A 23,773-nucleotide genomic window follows, 5' to 3' on the forward strand; every position below is an offset into this window, starting at 1 on the left:
CCCTCCTAACAATGTGCTTCCTGCCAACCCACTGATGACCCCCCACCTCTCCCAGTCAAGATCACACCACCATTCCAGAGTAGAAACTATGTCAGGCCACGTGTCACTTATTATATGAATTCCTGCAGCCTCTCAATCCCTACAGTGCACTGTGCGGTGGAGATGTGGTAGAGGTCTTGTTTTGCTGTTCACAAAAGTCAAGGGTTTGCACATCGAGCACTGAGCTCCACAGGAGACTCATCTTTTTTCCGATGAGTTAAGTTTCTGAGGAAATATATACAACAGACTGGAGATAACTTTTGTTTGCAGCTTTTTGTGCCTTGATATACACTAACCTAAAGGATTATTAGGAACACCATACTAATACTGTGTTTGACCCCCTTTCGCCTTCAGAACTGCCTTAATTCTACATGGCATTGATTCAACAAGGTGCTGAAAGCATTCTTTAGAAATGTTGGCCCATATTGATAGGATAGCATCTTGCAGTTGATGGAGATTTGTGGGATGCACATCCAGGGCACGAAGCTCCCGTTCCACCACATCCCAAAGATGCTCTATTGGGTTGAGATCTGGTGACTGTGGGGGCCAGTTTAGTACAGTGAACTCATTGTCATGTTCAAGAAACCAATTTGAAATGATTCCACCTTTGTGACATGGTGCTATGTTATCCTGCTGGAAGTAGCCATCAGAGGATGGGTACATGGTGGTCATAAAGGGATGGACATGGTCAGAAACAATGCTCAGGTAGGCCGTGGCATTTAAACGATGCCCAATTGGCACTAAGGGGCCTAAAGTGTGCCAAGAAAACATACCCCACACCATTACACCACCACCACCAGCCTGCACAGTGGTAACAAGGCATGATGGATCCATGTTCTCATTCTGTTTACGCCAAATTCTGACTCTACCATCTGAATGTCTCAACAGAAATCGAGACTCATCAGACCAGGCAACATTTTTCCAGTCTTCAACTGTCCAATTTTGGTGAGCTTGTGCAAATTGTAGCCTCTTTTTCCAATTTGTAGTGGAGATGAGTGGTACCCGGTGGGGTCTTCTGCTGTTGTAGCCCATCCGCCTCAAGGTTGTACGTGTTGTGGCTTCACAAATGCTTTGCTGCATACCTCGGTTGTAACGAGTGGTTATTTCAGTCAAAGTTGCTCTTCTATCAGCTTGAATCAGTCGGCCCATTCTCCTCTGACCTCTAGCATCAACAAGGCATTTTCGCCCACAGGACTGCCGCATACTGGATGTTTTTCCCTTTTCACACCATTCTTTGTAAACCCTCGAAATGGTTGTGCGTGAAAATCCCAGTAACTGAGCAGATTGTGAAATACTCAGACCGGCCCGTCTGGCACCAACAACCATGCCACGCTCAAAATTGCTTAAATCACCTTTCTTTCCCATTCAGACATTCAGTTTGGAGTTCAGGAGATTGTCTTGACCAGGACCACACCCCTAAATGCATTGAAGCAACTGCCATGTGATTGGTTGGTTAGATAATTGCATTAATGAGAAATTGAACAGGTGTTCCTAATAATCCTTTAGGTGAGTGTAGTACTACTCTGAGATCAGCACAGAGTCCGTGATCTTAATCAAACTGATGTTCTAATATGCTTGAGAAGAGTAAGATGACATGGATTCAGAGTTTGGATTTGGTGTGGATATAGTAGACAGTGCCATGCTGAGGCCTGCTGGATGGGAGACAAGGTTTGGGAAATCAGGTTACTGCAGAAAGTGGGGGGTTTTGAATTGTGCATGGTACACTCCTTTAAGAACAGAAAATCCAACCCTCTCGCATGCCCTCTATTGGAACTCAAGAAGCCAAGATGGGGCAAACTGATAAGGTCTCTACAGTAGGCTTGCTCGTGTTCTTCCAGTTACCTAACCCCAGTCACCACCCACTCACCCTCTTCATTTAGTTTTTGTAGTTTAACCAGTTGCAAGTTTTTTGTTTCTAATAAATGAGGTGAAAAGTCTCATTTAGGCAATAAAACTATGTTTATAAATAAAAACAATTTTTCATAAAACAGCATACAGTACAGTGTGTATGAAACTGAACCGTTTACCACTATACATTATCAGTCACTAATAATTAAAAAAAATAAAAATAAAATGTAAATATAAGGGTACTGGAGAAGGGGGGGTGAAAAGCAGAGGGGTTACAATGTTACAATGAAACAGGAAGCTGTGTAAAGTATACAGGATGTTAGAGTTAGAAAAAGAGGGAAGATGATACAAAATAAAACGCTGAAATGCACTGAGAGAGAGAGAGAGGAAGGGAGAGAGATTGTGCACCAGAGATCATGTGTCTAGGATTGTATTGGGTGTGTGTTTATGGAGGTTTGTACTGGAGCAACCGTAGCTCCTTCAACAGCAGCCTGGCAGAGTCAAGATGACTTCCAGAACATTCCGCACGTGCCAGCTGACATTCCGAAATCACATCTGTCCAGCCGCTCCCATGGCAACCGTTCCCGCAGACACAGGGAACGGTGATATGATGGAGTCGACAGTAAGACAATGAGAAAATATTGCTGATACAGCACTCTGAGGACACAGAAGAAAAGCACAGTCTCCCTCATCTTCAGAGTACAGAGGTAGAGTACACACAAGGCCCGCACTGAAGAAAAATGAGGGAGAAACAGGCCTCTAACACCCCCCCTCCCCTCCACAGCTCCAGCTCTCGTATCGAAACTGAAACCATGCTGGGGTTTTAAATGCCAGGATATTTCTAATCTCCCATTCACCTCTTTTCTCTGACCAACTACTTGCAGTAAAAATATATCTATCTATTCGTGTCTGTATAGAAAAACATACATTCCTCTTTCCACCCCTGCAGAAACACAGACCCCCTCCCCCCAACTCAGATTACTGTGCCGAGAGAGATGGCTTGCAGGAGAAAATTAAAACCAAAAAGGTCTCATCTTGAGCAGGTCGCAGGTCTGTTAAGCTAGATAAAAACACAATCAAGTGTCAGAGCTATGGATATGAACCAATGCACACACAGACACACCCATTTTAGGATACAGACCCAGTTCACTCCCTCCTTCCCTCACTCTGAGACACGAGTACTGTAGTGTCAGTCCTGGCTACAAATATTTTCACAGTATCCAGCATAAACCAGGTTGTAAGTTTCTCCCCCCTGCCCCCCACTCTCCCTCTCTCTTGGATAAGCAAAATATAACAAGAAATCTCAGTTTTTGTGTTAGTGTTTCCATTTGTGTGAAATCAGTAGCTCATGTCTTCTTCATAATGATCTTCCTGTTGCTACCGATTCGGTCTTTTTTTTTTTTTTTTTTTTTATTAAAAACAATTGTAAAAAAAGAAAAACAATGAAAACGGATGTGTACACTGTTGACCAGACCCTCCACTCGGAAATCGTGCACGGTGTATGTGGGGCTGGGGGGGCGAAAGGAAAATGTAACTCCTCGTTTCAGTCCTGTTCCTCATTCCTCATCAATGTCGAAGCCAAGCTGGCTGTCATGTCCACTCTGCGATAAAAAAAATAAAAAGTGACAGCGACAATCTTTCGAGTTCGGCCTTTACTGTAAAGCACCATGAATGAGAACAGGAACAACCTTTTGACTGACTTTGCTTTTTGTTTGTTTCTTTTGGACAAAAATGTGCAGGCATTAGAATAACGATACAAAATGAAAATGGAAACCGCTTCAATTCCTGTCTTCTTCACTGAAGAAACGAGCAGGCAACGGAGGAGGAGGAGGAGGAAGGGGGAGAACAACACGACTGAAACATCTCACTAACCACCAGCCCAATACTCCTCTGACCTCTATCCCCCTCCCTCCCTGTCCCTCACCCCCCAGGCAGCAGGTGTCTATGGACAAGGGGGTGCGGAGCATGCGGTCACATGACATCCACAAAGAACTCGCTGGGGTTGCCCATGGCCATGCGGAAGGACTGACGGCTGGCGGTGAGCTCGGGTGGCACAGAGGCGAGGTCGCGGCTCGGGGGGGCACCGGGGGGAGCACTGGTGGAGGCGCCCATCAGGGGCTGCGGGAAGGGGGGTGGGGGCAGGCCGGGGGGGCCGTAGGCGTGGCTGTGTGAGCTGCGCAGGCTGTGTCCACTGCGCACGCTGTGAACGCTATGCACGCTATGCTCGCTAGGGGGTGCTGCTGAGCGCTCGCTGGGGGCCCTCTCCCGCCGCCCCACCCCGCTGCGTGTGGTGTGATCCGATTCGCTTCCGCTGCCACCCGACTTGGAGTCCCCGGCCCCGGGTGGCTTCCCTGACCCCGCCGCCTCCTTTTCTTTGCGCCGCTGTTCGCTGCCACTGCGGTTAGAACCACTGCTGCGACTCCCTGACAGAGAGAGAGAATGGGGTCACAGTTAGACATGAGGCAGCAGACTTCAACTGGTATTCAGGGTCTGCTCAAGTGTGTTATGGTCCTAGAGAGCCCCAATTTAGCAAGTTTCAGAAGTCACTGGAACACCTGGAAGTATTTTATTCTGATCAATGAAGCAGGTGGTGTGGTAAAATCAGTCCTTTAAAAACCACTGGAGCAATTATCTGAATACCTGCAGCCTCCTGAGGGAAGAATTCCCTTGATTGACTTGCTTCTTTGATTAATAACTCACATGTGTTCCCAGTATTTAGAAATTGGTGATTTACGTTGACCTATAAGATTAAGTGGACTGGGGCTCCCCAGGACCAGGGTTGGACACCCCTGGTGTAGTGTGTCTCAGCACATCTGGACCTTTATGTCCTGCTGCGTGTTTAGGAGCCTATTAATCTGTTCACTCCCCTCCGTGTGTGTGCAACCCACTTCTGTTCTCACCTTCGCTGTGCTGGGAGCCTGCACTGCCCCCTCCTCCCCCGTAGCTGTAGGGTGGCTCATGCACAGGATGTGGGTTGTAGGGATGGGGGACAGGGTATTGGTAGGGGAAGGCCAAGGGCCATGGGGCAGCCCCAGGGTGGGGCAGAGGGGCCAGGGTGTCCTGGTCTGAGGCTCCACTGGAACCGTCATGGTCATGGAGAGAAAGGTTGGCCATGTCTGGGAAAGAGAAGAGAGGAGAGGAGAGAGCGGTAAGAAGGAGGGAGGGGGAGGGAGAGGAAGACCGCGGGGGCTTGGGCAGATAATTTACTCCCATTTATCACTCCAAGACACAAAGGTATTAAACACATCCTAGAGAAAGAGAGAACGCAAAAGAAAATTGATAGAGAACTACGAAGTCTACACTTTTACTCATACAGGGGTGCTGCTAGAGAGCAAAGGGTGTATGATGCCCCCATGTGGCAAGTCCATGTGGTGTGGGGTGGGGGTGATGTGGGGAAGTTTAGTATTTTAGAAGTGGAGTATTTTACATGATCAAAAATAAAAACAATTCAAAATTAATGCTTATGATTTAATTTATGACTAAACAAAACCAAGTGAATCAAGGGTAAATCAATAAATACTTAAAACTAAATCAAGTGCCAAAAGGTGAACATTAAAATAAACTCAAATCAAGAAACTATCAACAAGACACAGATAGTCAGTGAAAGAGGGTGAGGACAGAGGAAGGGGGTGGACACTCACTGCCACACAGGTCCCCGAAGATGTAGTAGCACTGCTCGGAGAAGGTGATCTTGTTGACGGTGTGCCGGATGTAGCCAGCCTTTAACAGGTTGCTGGCATACTTGCGTGCCTCCCGCCGATCAGTGAAGCCCTCCACATGGTGGTACAGCCAGTCGACCACGTCCGAGCCTGGGCACAGCGAGGCAGAGGGGGTTAGGGAGACGGGCGCACACAGGGGGGGGAACGCTGTGAACCTTCAGCTGTGGTCAAAACTATACAGACTCCTCAACTGAAAACATCATTCAACGACACGTTTAAATTTAAATCAATATTTTTCATCTATTTTACAGTATTCAGGGTTTTTGAACACTGAACACTGTTGCTTTATTTTGTTTGAAAGACAGACGTACCTATGAAAGCATTGGGGATGGTGATTTTCAGCCACATCCTGTCTCGCACCTCCAGGCCAGACTCTGGAGAGGCCATGGCCTTGGCTATGGTGGCCATGTCGCTGTGGATTGACAGGTGGAAATCGTCGAAGCCTGAAGAAGGCAGTACAGAGGTCAGATAGGACAGACAGATAAACACCGGCCCACAGACAGACAGACACACACACACACACAGCAAGCCAAGTTGCAGGAGTCGGTGATTGAGACAAAGCTGAACACCTCCATCAGAGCGGTGTGGCGTGTGAGTAAAATAAAAAATGTGTGTAGGGGTCACCGTGTCTGTATGTCTGCCTCTGCACAAAGCTCTTCCAGTGCAGGGCAGTAGAGCGAGAAAGTGCATGCGTATGCGTGTGTTCGATTCCTGTGTGTGTATGCATGTGTGTATTTTGTGCGTCTTGTTTGCCCATGCATGTGTATGTGTGTGTGTGCAATTGGGGTGTCTGTGTGAGTGGACTGGATTTCCCAGAGTGCTGCACTTTGAACAAAGCATGATTTTGTGCCATAGATTGCATGAGTGTATATGCAAATGCACAGGCCTCCCTGGGACCCGGAGTGTCCGGCCCAGGGTGGCAGGGTGGAGGGCAGCAGTGGTAAGAAGCCAGGTGAGGGGGGTAGGGGAGGCATTCCCGCATGCCAGTATGCATGACTCCGGCCTGGGGCGGCACGTCTCTGGGCGGCAGCGGGCGAGATGCCAGGCAGAGGGGGGGAGGGGGTAGTACGTCACGACACTTACGTTCGGTCTCGGGGATGGAGCTGGTGATGGAGGAGCTGGTGGAGGTGATGGTGCTCATGGAAGGGCTCATACCGTACACCGGGTACCCCCCAGTCATCGCCGCCGTGTGGGACACCCAGGCTGCAGGGTCTATGGGCCGAATCGGCTCACCTGAGGAGGGAGGAGGGAGGCGGGGGAAGGAGACAAGGGGACAGGAGCGTGATGGAGAAAAAGAAGGTAGGTGTGGGGGAGTGGGAGAAAGATGGAGATGGTGAAAAATGGGGGGGTGAGTGTGGGTGAGGAGAGAAACAGAAAGGGTAAGGGTTACAAATGGTAATAGAGCAATAAAAGAAGAACAGAGGAGACAAGACAAAAAAAGTCAGAGAAATGCAACAACCAGAGACAGGAAGAGATTTGGCAATTTCCCAGAGATTGGGCTGGGGGCCGAGAGTCCCTACTTCAGCACTAGCTATCCTACATCAGGTCTAGTTCTCATTACAGTCCTTCTCTCTGGCTGCTGTGCCTGCAATATTTCTACACCGACCTCTTCTGGGCACAGCACCACTTTCACTGCAGGTACTGTACTGTATATATATTTGTATATACATAAAGTGTATATATGTTTTATTTTTTCTGGGATGACACCTTAAAACGAGTCCATATCCTTTCAGATATATACACACACACACTTCACATGCACAGATACACACACAAAAACACACATTCCACAATGGCTGACAGGCGAGCTGCAGTTCTCTTGCAGTCTAGAGCAGCACTTCAATAGTTCCTCACAATGCAATGCTATAAAGAGGATTCAAGATTCAGAGCTACCACAACTACAGTCAGAGAGAGAGAGAGAGAGAGAATGGCAGGAACAGAGAAAGTAAAAGTATTGCATAGAAAGAGGAAGAGAGCATACACTCAGCATCAGCACAGCCAGCCTGAGAAATAGACAGAGAACCCCACATGGCTAGAGCTCAGTAGCTTGCTAGGTCCCCCTAGACCCCCAGACAGGATCCCTGCAGCATAGCCAGGGTGTGTGCAGTAAGCGCAGAGGCCAGGCAGGTACCTGTGGGATGGGGGCAGTATGCCACATAGCTCACCACTACAGGAGGGAGAGAGCAGTCAGCACCACCAGGGGGACAGCAGTAGATACACAGTGAAAGTACAGAAAACGGATTCTGTGCAATGTGACTGTACAGAACAATGTACAGTATGATTGGATACAGCCAGTGTATAGTTTACAGTGAGTGTCTAATTTACAGTTGGTACAGAGAATAGTGTGCAGTGCGAGTGTGTAAAGTTTACAGGGTGTCGTGTCCGAGTACTGTGAGTGTGTACCAGTGCAGTGTACTTACTCCTTGGCAGGGTGAAGCAGCCTCGAGGGTTGGGGTCCCAGCATTTGGCCACCGTTAGAGTGATGGGACTATGAAGAGAGAGGGGTCGGTCACATGGGGCACTAAACCCTCCCAAGACTCTAACACACACACACACACAATCAGAAATGCACCCACCACCTAAACATAGGTAAGGCCTAGTAAAAAGTCTCTGTTCTCTCTATTCTCACTTCAGCCTTCCCCACACAGGCCTGTCCCTGTTTAGCCAGACATGAGGCAGGATGCTGTCCTGTCCTAGGTGTGTCCCTCCAGGTACAGCTTAGCTACAGCTGGGAGAGGCAGTACAAACTGGTCACACTGTGTGCTAAACCACTGGATGCACTGTACAGTGAGAGGGGGCATTGCATCGAGTCTCACCCAGGCTTGTGTACAATCTCCCGCAGAACTCGCACTGCATCGTCGTTGCTCATGTTCTCAAAGTTGATATCGTTCACCTAGAGAGAGAGAGAGGATTCATTTATGTTTAATCTCTATATATACACGAGAGAGATCTTGAACCTTTTTTTTTTTTTTTAAGCAAGACACCTGCCCACCCTTGCTCCACCCTAAGGTGTATCCCCTATTACCCGTCCTCTCTTCACCATCCCCCATCCCACTACCCATTGGCCCAGGCCTCCTCACCTGCAGCAGCATGTCCCCGGGCTCTATCCTCCCGTCAGCTGCCACAGCGCCCCCCTTCATGATGGAGCCGATATAGATGCCCCCGTCGCCACGCTCGTTACTTTGGCCCACGATGCTGATGCCCAGGAAGTTATATTTCTCTACAGATGGACAGAGATAAAGCGAGTGAGGCAGGAATAAGGAAAAAGAAGAGACACACAGCTCAGACAGAGCTCAGGGTATCAATTCAAACACCCCAGTTGAAAAGCACCATTTAAAAACAGTTTTCCCCCCAAACGTAGGGTAAAAAGAGTCTCTCTCCATCTTAGAAAATGCACAAGGTCAGTCCAGACATACACACTGTACTCACCCATGTTTAAAGTGACAGTGATGATGTTGAGAGACATGGTGGAGTCTGTGATACTGCTGAATGACGAGGACTGTGTAGAAAGAGATATGAGAGTCATTAATCAGAAGGATTTCTAGCTTTTGGATTAGTGTCGGGATGCGTCTGCCTGTCTGAGTAGCTCAGGATTTGTCCGCTTGACCATTCATTGCAGCGTATCCATGTCGGTGTATCTAAAAGTCTGTCAATGTGTCTAGGCGTCTGCGTATCCTACCCTCTCCATGCGTGGGGCTTTGGGTTTCCGTCGGCGGCGGCGGTGTCGTCTCATGAGCCTGGAGGAGGTGCTCTGTTCGGTGGAGCTGCTGAACCTGGGGAGACGCACAGAGATGAGATCACACGGATACCAAACTGACTGACTGACACCAGGAAACGCCTCCCTAGACCGGTCAGGTCAGGTCTTTAAGAGCACTGAATGGTGAGGGAAACACCCACCTATCAAAGGGACTACATACATTAGGATCAACAGTGTTGCTACACCCAAAAAACACTGGGAAATTATGTCTTTTAGCATGTGAACTAATTTTCCCACTACTCTCAGCAGTATAATGTGTGGGTTAGACCAGTGGTTCTCAACCATGTCCTTGAGCACCACCTACCCTGCTGGTTTTTGTTCCAGCCAAGCTCTCAGTTACTTAATTGAACCCTTACTTGAACTAATAATAATTTCCTAAATCAGAGCCTCTTAACCATAGGGGTTTTAAGAATAAAATTGTATGAGGAAATTATCTTATTAATGAAACAACTTTTTATCAGTTATACAATTACAAGAGTCAAATGTAATAAAATTACTTAAATTAAGGGTTCAACTGAGTAACTGAAAGCTCATTTGGAACAAAAACCAGCAGGGTAGGGGGTCCTCCAGGAGAGGATTGAGAACCACTGTGCTCGACACATGCAGTGTGGTGCCGTACCGGCTGGCAGAGTCATCCTCCTCTGAGTCAAAGAAGCTGGTTGTGTCCAGCTCACTACTCATCAGCGTGGACGAGCTCTCGTAGCCGCCCATTTCCTGCCGTCGCTCTGGCCGTGCGTGCCCGTTCACCCGCGGTCCTACAGAGGGGGAACACATACACTGATCATACTCACCCCCCTACATAACTACCAGTAGCAAGCAAACTACAGGGCACTGCTATAATGAAATAAATAAACAGGGCACACATCTGTGTGGAATGCCATTGATGCACCACATCTTTGCAAATACACTCAATGCTCTGTGGGGTTTTTGACTTTGATGGGTGCAGAGGAGTCAGTGAGGGGTTGGGGGAGGTGTGGGAGGCTCACCATGGTCATGCGTGTCTTTCCTCCGTGGCCGCTCTCGCCGCAGGGACACCACAGACTCCGTCTCAGTCTCATTGTCCAGATTGTCCTGACTGCCGGCAGCATTTGCACTGAGAGGGTTAAGTGAGGGAGGGACAGGCAGGGATGGCAGAGGAGAAAGGGATAGAGGAAGGAGGGGGAAGGAGAGAGTGAGGGAGCAGGAGGAAATGTTAAAAAGGTGGTGGGAGGGGGGGTGGACAGAGAAACAGTGCGATATGAAATGGGGGGGAAGAAGAGAGTAAAAGAAAGATAAAGCAAGAGAAAATTGTTGAATTATGACCAGGAAGAGAGGCCTAGATAGATCTGGTCTCATACACTACTAGATATTACACGCTGCATGATGCAACTGGGTGAGCTCTAATATTCCCTGATGCATTTCCAGAAAGCGGAACATATTCATACGTGTCTGCAGTGATTTCGTGAGTGCTCGCTCTCCCTGCTGCAAAGTGACACCAGAAACGCAAGCGCACTGGAGGGGGTTCCCCAAGATTCCTAACGTTTAAGTGTCAACCGATTTAATCTGAGTGTCATTCTGTGTTAATGTCAGTGCTACGACCACACTGGAGTGGCAGGGCCCCACAGCAACTCCTCAGTTACAGTACTTGCCTTTTGCCACTAGAGGGAGACAGCCACCATACATACATGTATATATTCTCTTCACACAGCATAGCACAGCACAGCACCCCCCCCCACCCCAGGATTGCATACAGGTTACAGATTTCACAGAAAGCCTGGACAGTGAGCTCAGCCTGAGTGTACAGAAGCAGATATTAATCTGTTCCACAGCAGTGACTGACAGATATGTCCAGCTTCCAATAACACGTAACATATCTCGACAGTAACAGACCAAGACACAGTAGTGACAGACAGACAGACAGACTACTAACTGGAAGGACGGTGGTCTGGAGTCCCCGATGCCCCCGGTCCTCTCGATGGGCGGCGGGAGATCCGATTGGCTGTCGGCACAGACCGAGCCCCCATCAGAGTGCGAACCGTCTGCTGACACCAGCTGGGGAGGCACACAGACAGAGACACCATCACATACTTGTGACAGACGGACAAGTGCTGTCACAGGTACAGACATAGAAAGATTTACATGTGTTGGTACACAAGGCATGTTTATATGAGTTGAGATGTGGAGGCCACAGCCCTCCACTGTGCAATGCTAGTCCCAGTGTAGTGTAGCATTGCAGAGGTGCTGTATCTGGTCCCAGCATGCAGGAATGTGGTAATGATGGTCACTGGACCGCCACTGGAAAGCAGGGAGAATGAGCACGTTGACATATGAGCACTGCAGAGATACTGGCTGCTGCTATTTAAAGACCCTCCAAGGAATGTGCTTTTTGTGTCTGTTTGCATCCTACCCCAGATTCAATCAATTCATTCATATTCTAGGAGCGGCGTCACCACCCTGTGACTCCAGTTAGCTAATCCAATCAGCCAGGTCTGAGTGGGTATCTGTTTTCCAACTCTGGGGCTCGTCGACTGTATTTGTTGCTCTGGTTTACAATCCTGATGCAAATTGCACATTTTGGCCAGCAGTGGTCTCTCTCCTGCTGTTGGAATGGTGCATCACAGCAGGGGGGAATTCTGGGAACACTGTGTGGAACTAGAAGGCAAAATATTTCCGCTTTTGTCTTCTGTATAGAAAAGTGTGCATTTGTGCTTGTATCCGCGTGGGTGTTTAGGGTCTGGGCTCAGTGCCGTCATTTTAAGACTGTTCTAAAGTTTTAGGTCAGTGAAGTGTGAGGCACAGTGAGAAACCCAGCTCATTTCTCCTCAAGGCACATCTCCCTGCACCAGACTCAGACGCTCTCTAGGAATAACTGCCAAATAGACTGATTTCAAGAACGAGAAAGATAAATAAGGCATGGCTTCCATCTGGGACAGATGTCACAATGCCTTGACCAAATCAACACAGCAAACACACACCAACACACACACAGCTGTCTGTGTGGCGATAGCCCCTCCTTCTGTGTGGAGGGGGCTGCAGACCAGCTGCACTGTAATTGACAAACACTCGCAGACAATTTACCCAGAAACACTGCAGAGGAACAGGGGAAGAGGGAAGGGGAAGAGACACAGACACACACAAAGCAGGGACTGGTCTCTGAAAATGTTCCAAACCCAGATGTGCACACACACTCTTAAATGAGCCTTCTGACTGATCCATATAACGCTTTACCAATCCATTGTGCTGTAGAACTAACCAAGAAAATAAAACGGCTATGATGGGGAAGGCCTTATGAATCTAACCCTCAGAGAAACAGAGTCCTGTAGCCTCCTGTAGTGTTGTGTCCATTTGTTGGATAGTATTATGGCGATTAGTTAGCCGTTTGCATTTGCTGGTTGGCTAGCAGTAAATTGGGAGGTTAGATCATAGTTCCTGGTCTTTGGCTTATGAACTACTGGAGGCATTTTGAAGGTCCAGGTCAACCACAGTGCAGGCCTAGCAGACAGTGTGTGTGTGTGTGTGTGTGTGTGTGTGTGTGAGAGAGAGAGAGGTGGGGGAAGGTGTTGAGACAGAACACAGAACAGGAGGGAGGGGGTTTGCATTAGTAGACAGCTGGCATTTGAACAATCTGAACAATGTTTTTTCTTGCAAATAAATTGTATTTATGTGGCTGCTGCACCCCCCAACCAACCCATATCAGCACCCATGTGTGTGTATATATGTGGTGGCAGGTCAGATGGGGGAGGGGATGCACAGGAGGGCGTTTGCGATGGGCGACACTCACCCAGGACACCACCCGGCCATTGAAACAGGGCAGCTTGGCATTGTCATCCGAGATTTCCTCCTTCACCACCCTGGAACAGAGAGAACATGTCAACACCAGCGCTACACAGACACCCGGACCTGCGGCGCACAGAGCACAGAACTGCACGGCTCAGTAAAACATATCAACGCACTATAGTACGATACAGTATGTCGCAGGAGGGGAACTGCTGGAGTGCACCTGGTTCTTTGCTTTGAAGAGTTTATAGAAATCACACGCCCACAAGGAAACGCACACACGCACACAGCCCCCCACCTCCCCCGTTTTAACGACTCTCACAGCTGCTCAGTGAAAAGGTGGTGACCTCACACGACCCCGGTTTCCACAGAAACCGTCCTCAGGCTGTCAACTGGGCCAAGAGGGACAGCTGTGCAGTGCAGCCTGGGGTGGGGGGGAGTGGTGCTCATGGGACAAATAATAATAACAATAATGATGATAATAAAACCAATATCAAAGTTGGGCTGCTGTGTGTATGGAGCTCGGTCAGAGTGCAAACAGCAGAGCCATAGACTGTCTGTGAAATGGGGTTTCAGGGGTCATATAAACATTCGTGCCATGGCTTTTAATAATGTCAGCTCCCAATTCCCAAATTCCCACAGCACTGCTTCCCATTTGTAGAACTAAGGAGGAGATACATTTGGCTGTTGGCCGTCAATTGCTTCACTGATCTCACTTGAAAGTATTTAAGATTTTCGTGTTCAAAGATTTTGCGTGTGATAGTGTAAGGTAAATGTAAATGATTACCTCTGTAAGAATCCCATTGGCAGGAGGCAGGAGGAGGGTAAATGTGTGGATAATAGTATTAGGCGAGAAATATTGAAATGTAAACCGTATGAGAGAGAGAGAGAGAGAGAGAGTGAAAACATGCATCAAACAAACCAAGAAACATGCAGTAGCCTAACAACCCATGAATTTCCACCGATTACAAAGAGCGAATAAAAACAGCACAAGAGACTGCAGATTCCTCAGCAAGGTCACCAAACAGAGAGCAGGCTGGCACAGCGATGGCGTCATGGCGAAAGCACCCTGTTCTCTGGTAAACAGTGACACACCCACGCACACAAGCACTGAGCAATCAATCTCAGGGTGCCCAGACACTGCAATCTTGGCACAGCGCACCCCACCGGACAGAGCACAACGCAGGTAATAGTCAAGGTAAACAGACTGACAGAACAACACTTCACACTGCAGGTACATAAAAACAGAAGCACAGCTATTATGAGAAAGATGTTCCCCCCCCCATAGATAAGACTAGCCAAGATAGGGACCCAGAGAAGTGTGGCAGCAATTGGCAGTTTTTAAAAAGAGAAGTTCATGTGTTGCATAAAAAAAATATATATTCGTAGCATGTGGTTGCCCCTCCGACACACCCCTACCTCTGGTCGCAGTCAGATCACCTGCTCGAACTCTGCCTTGCTGCTCTGTATAAACACAGGCCAGGCCTCACTCACACTCACACAAGAGCACACACATGCGCTCACACACACAGAGAAGAGAAAGCACAGCCCAATCATGACCCAAAGTCAGCCTACACTTCCTGGGGTTACTTTTTGTTTTGTTTTTCAAAGAACAAGCCCTACCCATCCCAACCACCCTATTTGAACTGGCCCGCCAGCCCCCCTAACCAGCACAACACCCACCCCTACCCCGCCATGCTCTGGGCACGACTTTTTCCTCCCCTCCCCATAATGCATTAAATATATAAATAAACTGAAAATATATAAAATCACTTAGCAGCTACATTATCAGCCAAACCAAACACTGTAATTGGCTGCCTTTCCAGGCAATTTACCAAATACCCAGTGCCTCCCTGCATCACGCTCACACTGCCACGGCACTATGCCAGAGAGAGAGGGAGAGAAGGGAGAAGGAGTTTCTGACCAAAAAATGTAAATGATATAATAACATTTTGAGTCAATAGTTTCAGAGAGGTTCCAGTACAGCCTGCGCCTGTCCACAGCACAATAGCTGTGAGGGCCCTCTCTACAGGGGGCCCGTGGGCCAACGTCTTCTCCATAGCCTTGCCACTCCGAGTGCAGGCAGGTCACGGAACAGCTCCTGGGTCTGCTGGTGTGGGTTTTAATTAACGTTCCAACAGACTAATACCGGAGATTAGCACACACTTTTAATAACGTAATTAATAATGCATTAATAAAGCACCTTCTGCGGGGAGTCAAGCTGTTAGCAGCTGTCACTGTAGCCGGGGGCGGGGGGGGATCCAGAGCGCTCGCTGTGCAGATCGCCCAGGGTATGTTGGCAGTGCTCAGGATCTTCCGTTTCAACAATCGCAAACACAAACACCATTAGGAGAGAAGCGGAGGTGAAGATAATCTCGAGATGAGAATTACGTTTTTTTTTTTGTTTGTTTTTTAAATACAGCTATTTAAAATTGTATTCGTATATACAGTAACTGATTTCGGCATTTCGGGGGAAGGTTTGGCTCTGAAGAACATTCCAGTTTTAATTCAAGTTGAATGCCCACTAAACTGTTGTCCGAGTTTGCCCTGATGTATGTGAAATTTAGCCACTAACTGGGCTGATTAGGGCTCTCTGGAAGCAGTGCTGGGGTCATGGTGTTCGACTCACTCACGTTAAACGGACATACTGTAGGCTAACCCAACTGGTTGGGAGGGAGTCCAGCAATGGTCTGCAGTGGAAGAGCCAGGGGCTGCACAATCTCACTAGAGCATTCACATGAAGACACAGAAACCGACGCGCACACACGAACACCCCAGAGTACAGTTTGGAGGGCTTGTTAATGCATTTGCCGTTTGTTGCTGGAGTGTGTATGTGGGGGTTGCTGTCAGCACTGGGCCCGATTCCCCAAGTCTGCAGAACCACTCGAATGCATTCAGGAAGAGATACTTCTATTATTCCTATGAGGGAGAGGGGGAGAGAGGGAGAGAGAGGGATAAGGAAGGAGAGAGCCACAGAGAGCAAAATAGTTAAGTATAGGGGAAAGCCCAGATTAGAATTATCAACAGCAGTGAGCATGTGTGTGTCTATATTAATCAGAGGCTCAGTGCATCTTCTCGGTCTTGGTAATCATCTCCCTGTGCAATCCAATTAACCCGCCCCATGTCCACACAGCCTATTAACACTCCCGGGGAAGGGCAAAAGAGAGAGAGAGAGAGACCAGTGGCAGTATCTCACACACACACACAGGACTCACACCACACTGCCATCACCCAGATGCCAAAGATCTTTAAATAATAAGAATACAAATCATCCTATTCCTAATCTTTACAGTCATAGATCACACACACACAGATGGGGAGCCAGCCCTAGAGGGAGAGCTGTGATAGAGGTGGAAGAGAGTGAGGAAGAAGATAAGCTTCATCATCACAGTGTGGAGAGAAAGCCCTTTGTATGTATGTATGTATGTCTGTCTGTCTGTCTGTCTCTCTCTCTCTCTCTCTCTCTCTCTCGCTCAACCTTTTAACATTCTTCTCCACCTCCTTGTTGTCCCTCTCTCTCCCCCACCCATCATTCCCAGTCCTTCTCACACCCCCATCTCCATCTCACTGAGAAGGGAGAAAGGGAGATGGAGGCTACGGAAAGAGATTGTGCCCTTCTCCCCCCTGTCCCTGTCCCTCTCTCCTTCATTCGCTCTCTTGCGGTCTCTGCTCCTCCCTCCCCCTCTTGATGCTGTTTGTCCAGTTAAATTAAGTTCAAACAGTGCCCTATTGATTTTTAAATAGAATTGACTCCTAATAAAGGAGAACGGTATGTTCACAGGCGCTCCTGATTAAATTGCAAAACTTAATTCAATGCAGAAAAATGAGATCAAAAATGTAATACAGGAGAAAGAGAGAGAGAGATAGGAAAGCAGTGAGTACACACAAGGGAGAGAGAGTGTTTGTAAAGGAGAGAAATGGATTCAGAAATAAACAGGCTCAAAGAGGATTGCTTCTTTGAGTTTGCACACATCAGGGACAGAGTCAGCACAATTCTCTAAAGACAGGGAAGAAAAACAAAAAGAAGGAGAGGAGAAATTAGGATGTGGATTTCAAGTATTGAAATAGAGGGAGAAAGAGGGGTAAAAGCAGACCGGATCCAAAGGCTATAATGTCCCTGGACCCACAGACAATCTCAGTAATAACAGCCAGCTATACACACACACACACACACACACACACACACACACACACACACCCTCTCTACATCACACAGACACACACAAAGCACATGAAAGAGGAGTAGACAAGGCAGAAAACAGAGGAATGGGAAGAAAGTAGGTCAACCTCCTTAAAAGAACCATCGATTCAAGGAGAGAGGGAAAAAGAGAGGGAGAGAGAAAGTGAGAGAGACTGAAAGTGTAGACGCTTTTATCTAAAGCACAGTCACTCACTATTAAAACAGGGACGGGGTGACAGGGGGCTGCACACACTGCACATTATTTCAACTCCTGCTCTAACCACTGCACCGACAAAAACAGCTGGATGGGCTTCAGTCCCAGGACCACGGAGAGGGGTGGGGTGTTTTACATAAAGCAAATCATGCGTTTATTTTAAGGCCCAGGATACAGCTTTCCTCTCAATGAAGCAGTTCTCTGAGTCACTGACCACCGACCCCCCCCCACCGGTCACCCCCTCAGACCAGCAAATTACAATACGGTGCAGCTGTGCACCAAGCGGTGGGTATTCACTGATTGCACCGAATGTTCGTTTGTGGGTTCAGCTACTGGTTTGCCATTTTAAAAGTCAGCAGGTTAGATTAGGACAACTAAGTAACCCTCTTCTGTTCTCTTGCCTGGATCCCCCAACGATGACAAGTTGATACAGAATCTGATGACTTCTCAGTTTTAATCTCTGCAGTCAGTCATTCTTTAAGCCTGTTCCAAGAAGAAAAAAAAAAAAAGTCACCTTTCCAAATAAATCTGATTCATGCATCTCTACCCGCATTCTTACTAACTTACCAATTATAAATGAATTAAAAGGAAGACAACAGACGAAAGGTTAATTAATGACCACACTCTCAAAAAAGGGCCTGTTACAGTCTTTGCATGGACAGTGTGAGTCAGAGTCTGCAGACCAGGACAGACATGGAAACGCACACCTCAGTGATTGGGGGTTTAACACTGAACTACCGACGCACAGCACCACCGCACACAACTGGACACACACGGTACACAAATGTTCAACACCTCGCACATACGCACATTTGGCACACAGCTGCTGTACGCACTGCGTGGAACCCAACTCGTGTTGCACAGCAGTTTGATCCACTTAAGGGATTACATGCTTGAGAAGGGAGAAAGGGTTAATAGGCACCAATCTTCGCCCTCCGCGATTTAGAGCCAGCAGACATAAGACTGGAGGGCAGCACTCCCTCTCGTGTTTGCCATTCTCAATGAGTAAACAGACTAATCTCTGGACAATTCCAGGGTGTTTCACGGTCGGAGCGAGACAAATAGTTTCTCAGCGCACGAGCTCAGCCAGTGGGACATTCGGGGAGGGGGGGAAGCATGACCTCTGATCTTTGAACTCTGCCTCCCCTCACATGGTGATGGACAGATCCAAATGACGACAGATCTCTGCCAGGGCCACCTATACATAGTCACCCTTAACTGCAAGCCCTTCTACACTTTGTACTGAAGAAGCATTAAAGCAATAAGCAGCATCCCTTACACAGACAAACAGACAGCGAGTGAGGGGTCTGATCTGCCCTGGTATCAGAGCCAAATCCAGACTCTGAAACCTGGTCTTCCTGGTGACCTCCTACTTTAATTCACTTAAGTCTACTTCCTGCCCCAGCCCACTTTACTGCTCTTCATGCGTGTGTATCCGTGTGTCTGTGTGCGTCTGCTCCCCTCCCCTCCTTGCAGACCCCACAATGGCCAACTGCCGACCCCCTGTCTTCAGGCAGCAAAACCAACAGTTACAGTTGGGAGCTGCAGAGAGCTGGCTGTTCGCGTTTGGCACTCGTTTCCCGGTGTTGTGAACCTCTCCCAGCTGTTTCCCCGAAGGATCCTGGGGGGACAGCACCCAGCACAACAAACACTACCACCAGAACACCACCACACGGCCCTGGGAGTCTGGCCCACCCACAAACATCTCTCCCTCTACCTTGCACTCTGGTTCTCAGTTTATTTTGACAGCAGTAGCCCCTGAACTATTCCAGCCACTCCTAGACACAAAGAATGGAGAGGAAAGAACAGCGCAAAAATTGTTTTTTCCTAGGCACTGGAAGGTCAGCCCTAATTTAAGTCTGGACCCTCTGCTTTCCTCCCTTGCTCTCTCAGCGCCACCCCCCAGCCCTGTGTGGAATGATTAAGAGACAGTGTCAGATTACATGCTAACGAGATATCCGTCAGTAATCACTGCAGATTAGGAAAACATAAATGCTCTCTCCAGCCAGAGGCTCAGCGAGATTACAGGGGGAATTCACGGCTGCACTGTAGTCGGTTATCAGCAGCACTTTTTCAGTTATAAACAGAGTGGTTGTTGGAGTAAATAATGAAGATAAAACAATCTTATGGCTAGTGCTTCATTCAACTGAAGTGTTTTATAAGGGATCCTCTCAAGTTGATTTATCTCTTTTTTGCACAAGATCATTTGAAAGACCGAGTATCCACCAGCTAGACCAGGAGCGTGTCCGTTTCCTGCTGAACTAAGTGACAATGTGCTCTAGTTGAGAGGCACTGAATGTCCATCACTACTGTACAGACTTGACAAGAATTTGAGTGATCCAGTGTTCACTTTCCTGCGTGTGCGTGTCTTTTGTATGCTGCACTGCTTCCAGGTCGGCCCATTGGCAGTTTCATGAGAAATTCAGAAAACATCCTGAAAACCTATGAAAAGGAATACAGTGAGAGAGAGATACCTCTTCTGATCATAAGCACAGCAAACAATCACAAAAGACCAGAAACCACAGACGCTTTACACGGCACCATATCTACTCATTCCCCTCATTTTGTGGCTCAGAAGCTTCTTGATCCCTAAACCTCAGCACTCTGCTTCCTGGAGAATCACGGGAAACTTAATGACACTTCTACCCGAGAAACTGGGCCGCTTTTCAAAGGCTGAGATCTCCGTCTCGTACCGATCAATTGCACTAGATGGTCTTATTTCAGGCAGTAACAGGGCCTGTCATCAGAGCTCACGACTAAACAGCCTCTCGTGCTGGATTACCGATAATGTGTCACCTAGCCTCTGAGAAAGGAGCCAACGGACAAATATTCTTGAGCTCCCCTCTGACAGTTAGTGGTTTTTAAAGTTAAGCATTACTCCTGGTTTAAAACAAGTTAAAATAAGTGTCCAGGACTAGCTAAGTGACAGAACCAACCCAGACCAGACTCTTCTGCAATGACAAGCTGTGCAAGACCCTCTGAGGGAAAACACCCACTCGCATTTCCACAGCGCTCTTTGTCCTGCAGGATCCCAGAGAAGTCCTTCTCCTCCCAACTGAAGTGCAGGGCCCTCTAGGGTGGCAGCCACCCTGCGCCATCAGCCGAGTAGACAGACAGGGTTGGAGAAGGCAATCACACTAACACTCACTAACCTCCCTTTCACCCATTAGCCTTATTGACCTGGATGTGTGGACCAGCTGCGTGTCCCGCCCTTAAACTCAAGGAACCCGAAACTCAGGTCCTGAAAAGGGTCTTAACACCCTGCCCGTAGACAGACACTGGAGTTCATTGAGGGTGGGTGTGTGTGTGTGTGTGTGTGTGTGTGTGTGTGTGTGTGTGTGTGTGTGGTGGGGGGGTGGGGGGGGGGAAATCAACAGTCCAAATAATTAATAGGAAGCGATCTCAGGGGGCATGCCAACCAGAAAAACCTGTTCCTCTTCGGAAGGGGAGGTGGCAGCAACTTCTCAGACTGGACAGCCAAGGTTGGGGCTGTGCGTGCGAGTCTGTGCAGTGGTGCCACCTCCTGCAGCTCGTAGTGGCCCGGCCTCTGCTCACAAGAGGAAGTAAAGAGTATTTTTTGATTGCTTGGATACATGCATTTGCTCCTTGGCTTATTTTTAGGAATCCTCCCAAATCCTGGAGAACAAATCTGCGAAAATGTCTGTAGGCTCATTTTCTTTTTTTTTAACATTGGTATAATTTCTGTAAACCAAACCTTAGTCAAGCCAAAGTCACTTTCCTGACCGAGACGGATTAAAACGGCCCAATCTACAGTCTAACAAGCGGGTGAAGGGAAGAGACTGTAATTTCACATGTGTAAATGGAAAACGTTTACACTGGTAACAGTTGTCTCACGAAGAATACATACAGAATGCAGTCCGTGTCTGCGCCGACACGCCACACACAAGACAGAATGAATGCAAAGTGTATTATACAAAAGGAAGGTGGCACAGATTGTAACTGAATGCGTTACAATGTCACTTCACAAAGCCTCTTGCAGACACGGCCAGACAGTCAGAGCCCAGCCGGTGTCAGTGTGGCTGAGCTCAGAACAGACATGTCCTGGGGGGCCACTGTGGTGTTTGGGGTGGCACAGCTCCACATCTCCCAGCACATACAGATGCACAAGCCATGCAAGGAAACGGACAGATGTGCTCGTTATTTAAAGTCCTCTGATCGTTCCCAAGTTCCTGATGTTGCCTGGGCTTGAGCAGAGCTGGAAAACACCTCTTCCCCAACTAATAAAGCCATGCTCGGGTTTCAGTGTGGATGAAGACCGACATCCAGGGAGGGACCCGATGAAGACAGCGAGTCGGTGTACGGAGACGCACCGTTCCCAAACCGGCCTGCCTTCCCGGCGCTACAAAGTAACCCGTCCGCGGAGCAGCCCGGTGTGTGCGACACTAATGCCGACAAAAGGAGGGTTTTTTTTGTTTTGTTTCCCCCTTCTTTTCTTTTCACAACAAAAGAGTCCCGTCCGTCAAACCAACACCACCCCCACCCGCTCTCCATATCCGCCATTTTCAGTCCGACTGTTGTGTGAACTGTAGCGGCGAAAGAGAGAGGGGGAGGTCACGTCCAGGGTGTTAGGAAAGACAGTCATGGATGGAGGCAGGTCGAAGTAGAAGGAGAGGATTATTATTATTATTTTATTTTATTGGGGGGCGGTGGTAATTAACTGATACCCCCCCCCCCCCAATCTTATTCAAAACTGGAGCAGACCCTGGTCAGATTTCCCTCTCCGGATAAAGCTCCCCGTCAGGCCTTTCCCCATAGAAGACTTTAAAACAGGCCCCTCTGCTGTCAGCGCTGCCAACAGCCTTATATAGGACTCCTCCATTTCCAAAATGGACGCTGGTGGTATGGGAGAGAGAAAACTGGCATCCATGAATTTTGGGAAAGCCTTTCAGCAGATCGGCCCGTTTTTAAGCACTCCCTTCTCTCTGCCTCCCCCCTTCCCGAAGAGGGGGTCCGGTTTAACGCCGGCTGGGGAGGGAGCAGCGGATGATGCACGGAGTTGAAGGGGAGGAGGAGAGAGGGAGAGAGAGAGTGTGTGTGTGTGTGTGTGTGGTGGTGGAGGGGGGGAATGGACAAGAAAAGAAGTAGTTGGATCGGTGAAAGAAAAAGGGAGAGAAGGGAGGGGGAGAGAAATCCCCACAACAACATGAACAATAAAGTAAAACATGCATGCCGGGGGTCTGTCCGCTGCGTCTTACCCGAAGTCGTCGTCCATAGATTTGAAGAAAAACTTGTAGTTGGGTTTATTGAGGACATTTTTGAAGTCTGCCAAAGTGACTCGCTCGGCGGGGATGGGCAGTTTGACCAGGTACGGGGTCTCCTGGTCGTCGATGTGGTAGATGATCTTGGTCTCCCCCATGGCGAACCGCTGGGGACGGACAGGCCGGGCGCATCCAGCCCGGGGGCCGCCGGTTCTCCGCTGCGCTTCCCCGGCTTCCCCCCCGACACCGACCGGCGAGCGTTAATCCTGTGGCTCGGTGCGCCGGAGAGACCGCGGCTGGCGTCCTCCCCACACCGACGCACAAGCTGTGGATTCAGGGGGGGGAAAATACCACTTCCCGTGTTGTCGATCTGCTCTCCGTTCACCCAGATGACAAAAACACGGATAAAAGTTTTCCTCTTCTCCACACTCCTGTTTATATGGGATCTCCCGATTCGTGCTTTCACCGATCCCTCTCTTTCTCTCTCTCGCTCAGTAGCAGCTGTCTGTGTGTGTGTAAACGACTCTCTCTTTCTCGTTATTCCAGGATACTCCCTCTGCAGGAGGAGGGGGAAATGGAAAATGAAGGAGGGGAAAAAAAAGAAAAGAAAAAAGGAATGGAGACATATGCTGGGGCAGCGACCCCTGGCGGCGTAGGGGGGAAGCACGCACGGAGGTTTGCATTATCACAGAACGCTGCCACATCGAAATGAGCACCAGCTTAGGCAATTCACATTTTGCTCACAGATTTGGAAGAGGATCAAAATCCCATGTATCCCAAGTAATGAAAAATCATATAGAAAGAGATATTTATTGCGATAGATAGATAGATAGATAGATAGGTGCAAACAGTGTGTGTCACTAACTGTCGGTATAAGCATGCTGATACAGAAGTTCTTCTTCGGGAGTTGGATTTGACAAAACCTGGAAAACATCTTTGGGTGCCAATAGCCCTTCAGCTGCTTCTCAATTTGAATTTAGACACACAGATCCAGGGAACAATACCTCCATCTGGGGGACATACTGGGTCACTGCAGCTCCA

General features: G+C 48.5%; 1 protein-coding gene across 2 annotated transcripts; it reads right to left on the minus strand.

The window, feature by feature from the left end:
• Window positions 1-1,979: 1,979 nt before the first annotated feature.
• Window positions 1,980-23,289, minus strand: dvl3b (dishevelled segment polarity protein 3b). 2 transcript variants are annotated; one of them, XM_066709069.1, is made up of 16 exons: window positions 22,730-23,289; window positions 13,124-13,193; window positions 11,273-11,394; window positions 10,350-10,456; window positions 9,983-10,118; window positions 9,286-9,379; window positions 9,036-9,105; window positions 8,687-8,826; window positions 8,423-8,499; window positions 8,027-8,094; window positions 7,738-7,773; window positions 6,690-6,839; window positions 5,918-6,049; window positions 5,529-5,696; window positions 4,788-5,003; window positions 1,980-4,310 (listed from the first exon to the last, which is right to left on the minus strand). In XM_066709069.1, exons 1-16 carry the CDS (start codon window positions 22,888-22,890, stop codon window positions 3,859-3,861), a joined length of 2,199 nt encoding a protein of 732 aa, XP_066565166.1. In that variant the 5' UTR covers window positions 22,891-23,289; the 3' UTR covers window positions 1,980-3,858. The 2 variants fall into 2 exon arrangements, with proteins under 2 accessions (XP_066565166.1, XP_066565167.1); XM_066709070.1 differs by lacking the exon at window positions 7,738-7,773 and having other exon boundaries at window positions 22,730-23,288.
• Window positions 23,290-23,773: the final 484 nt, after the last annotated feature.

Source organism: Amia ocellicauda, chromosome 7, assembly GCF_036373705.1.
Source record: "Amia ocellicauda isolate fAmiCal2 chromosome 7, fAmiCal2.hap1, whole genome shotgun sequence".
In the NCBI taxonomy this organism is placed as follows: Eukaryota; Metazoa; Chordata; class Actinopteri; order Amiiformes; family Amiidae; genus Amia; species Amia ocellicauda.

Coding starts and splice junctions, on each gene's coding strand:
- dvl3b (XM_066709069.1), bottom strand. CDS start 22,890: ATGGGGGAGACCAAGATCATCTACCACATCGACGACCAGGAGACCCCG. Junction 13,194..22,729: donor TCTATGGACGACGACTTCGG/GTAAGACGCAGC, acceptor TCTCTGTTCCAG/GGTGGTGAAGGAGGAAATCT. Junction 8,095..8,422: donor GAGATTGTACACAAGCCTGG/GTGAGACTCGAT, acceptor CTCTCTTCATAG/TCCCATCACTCTAACGGTGG.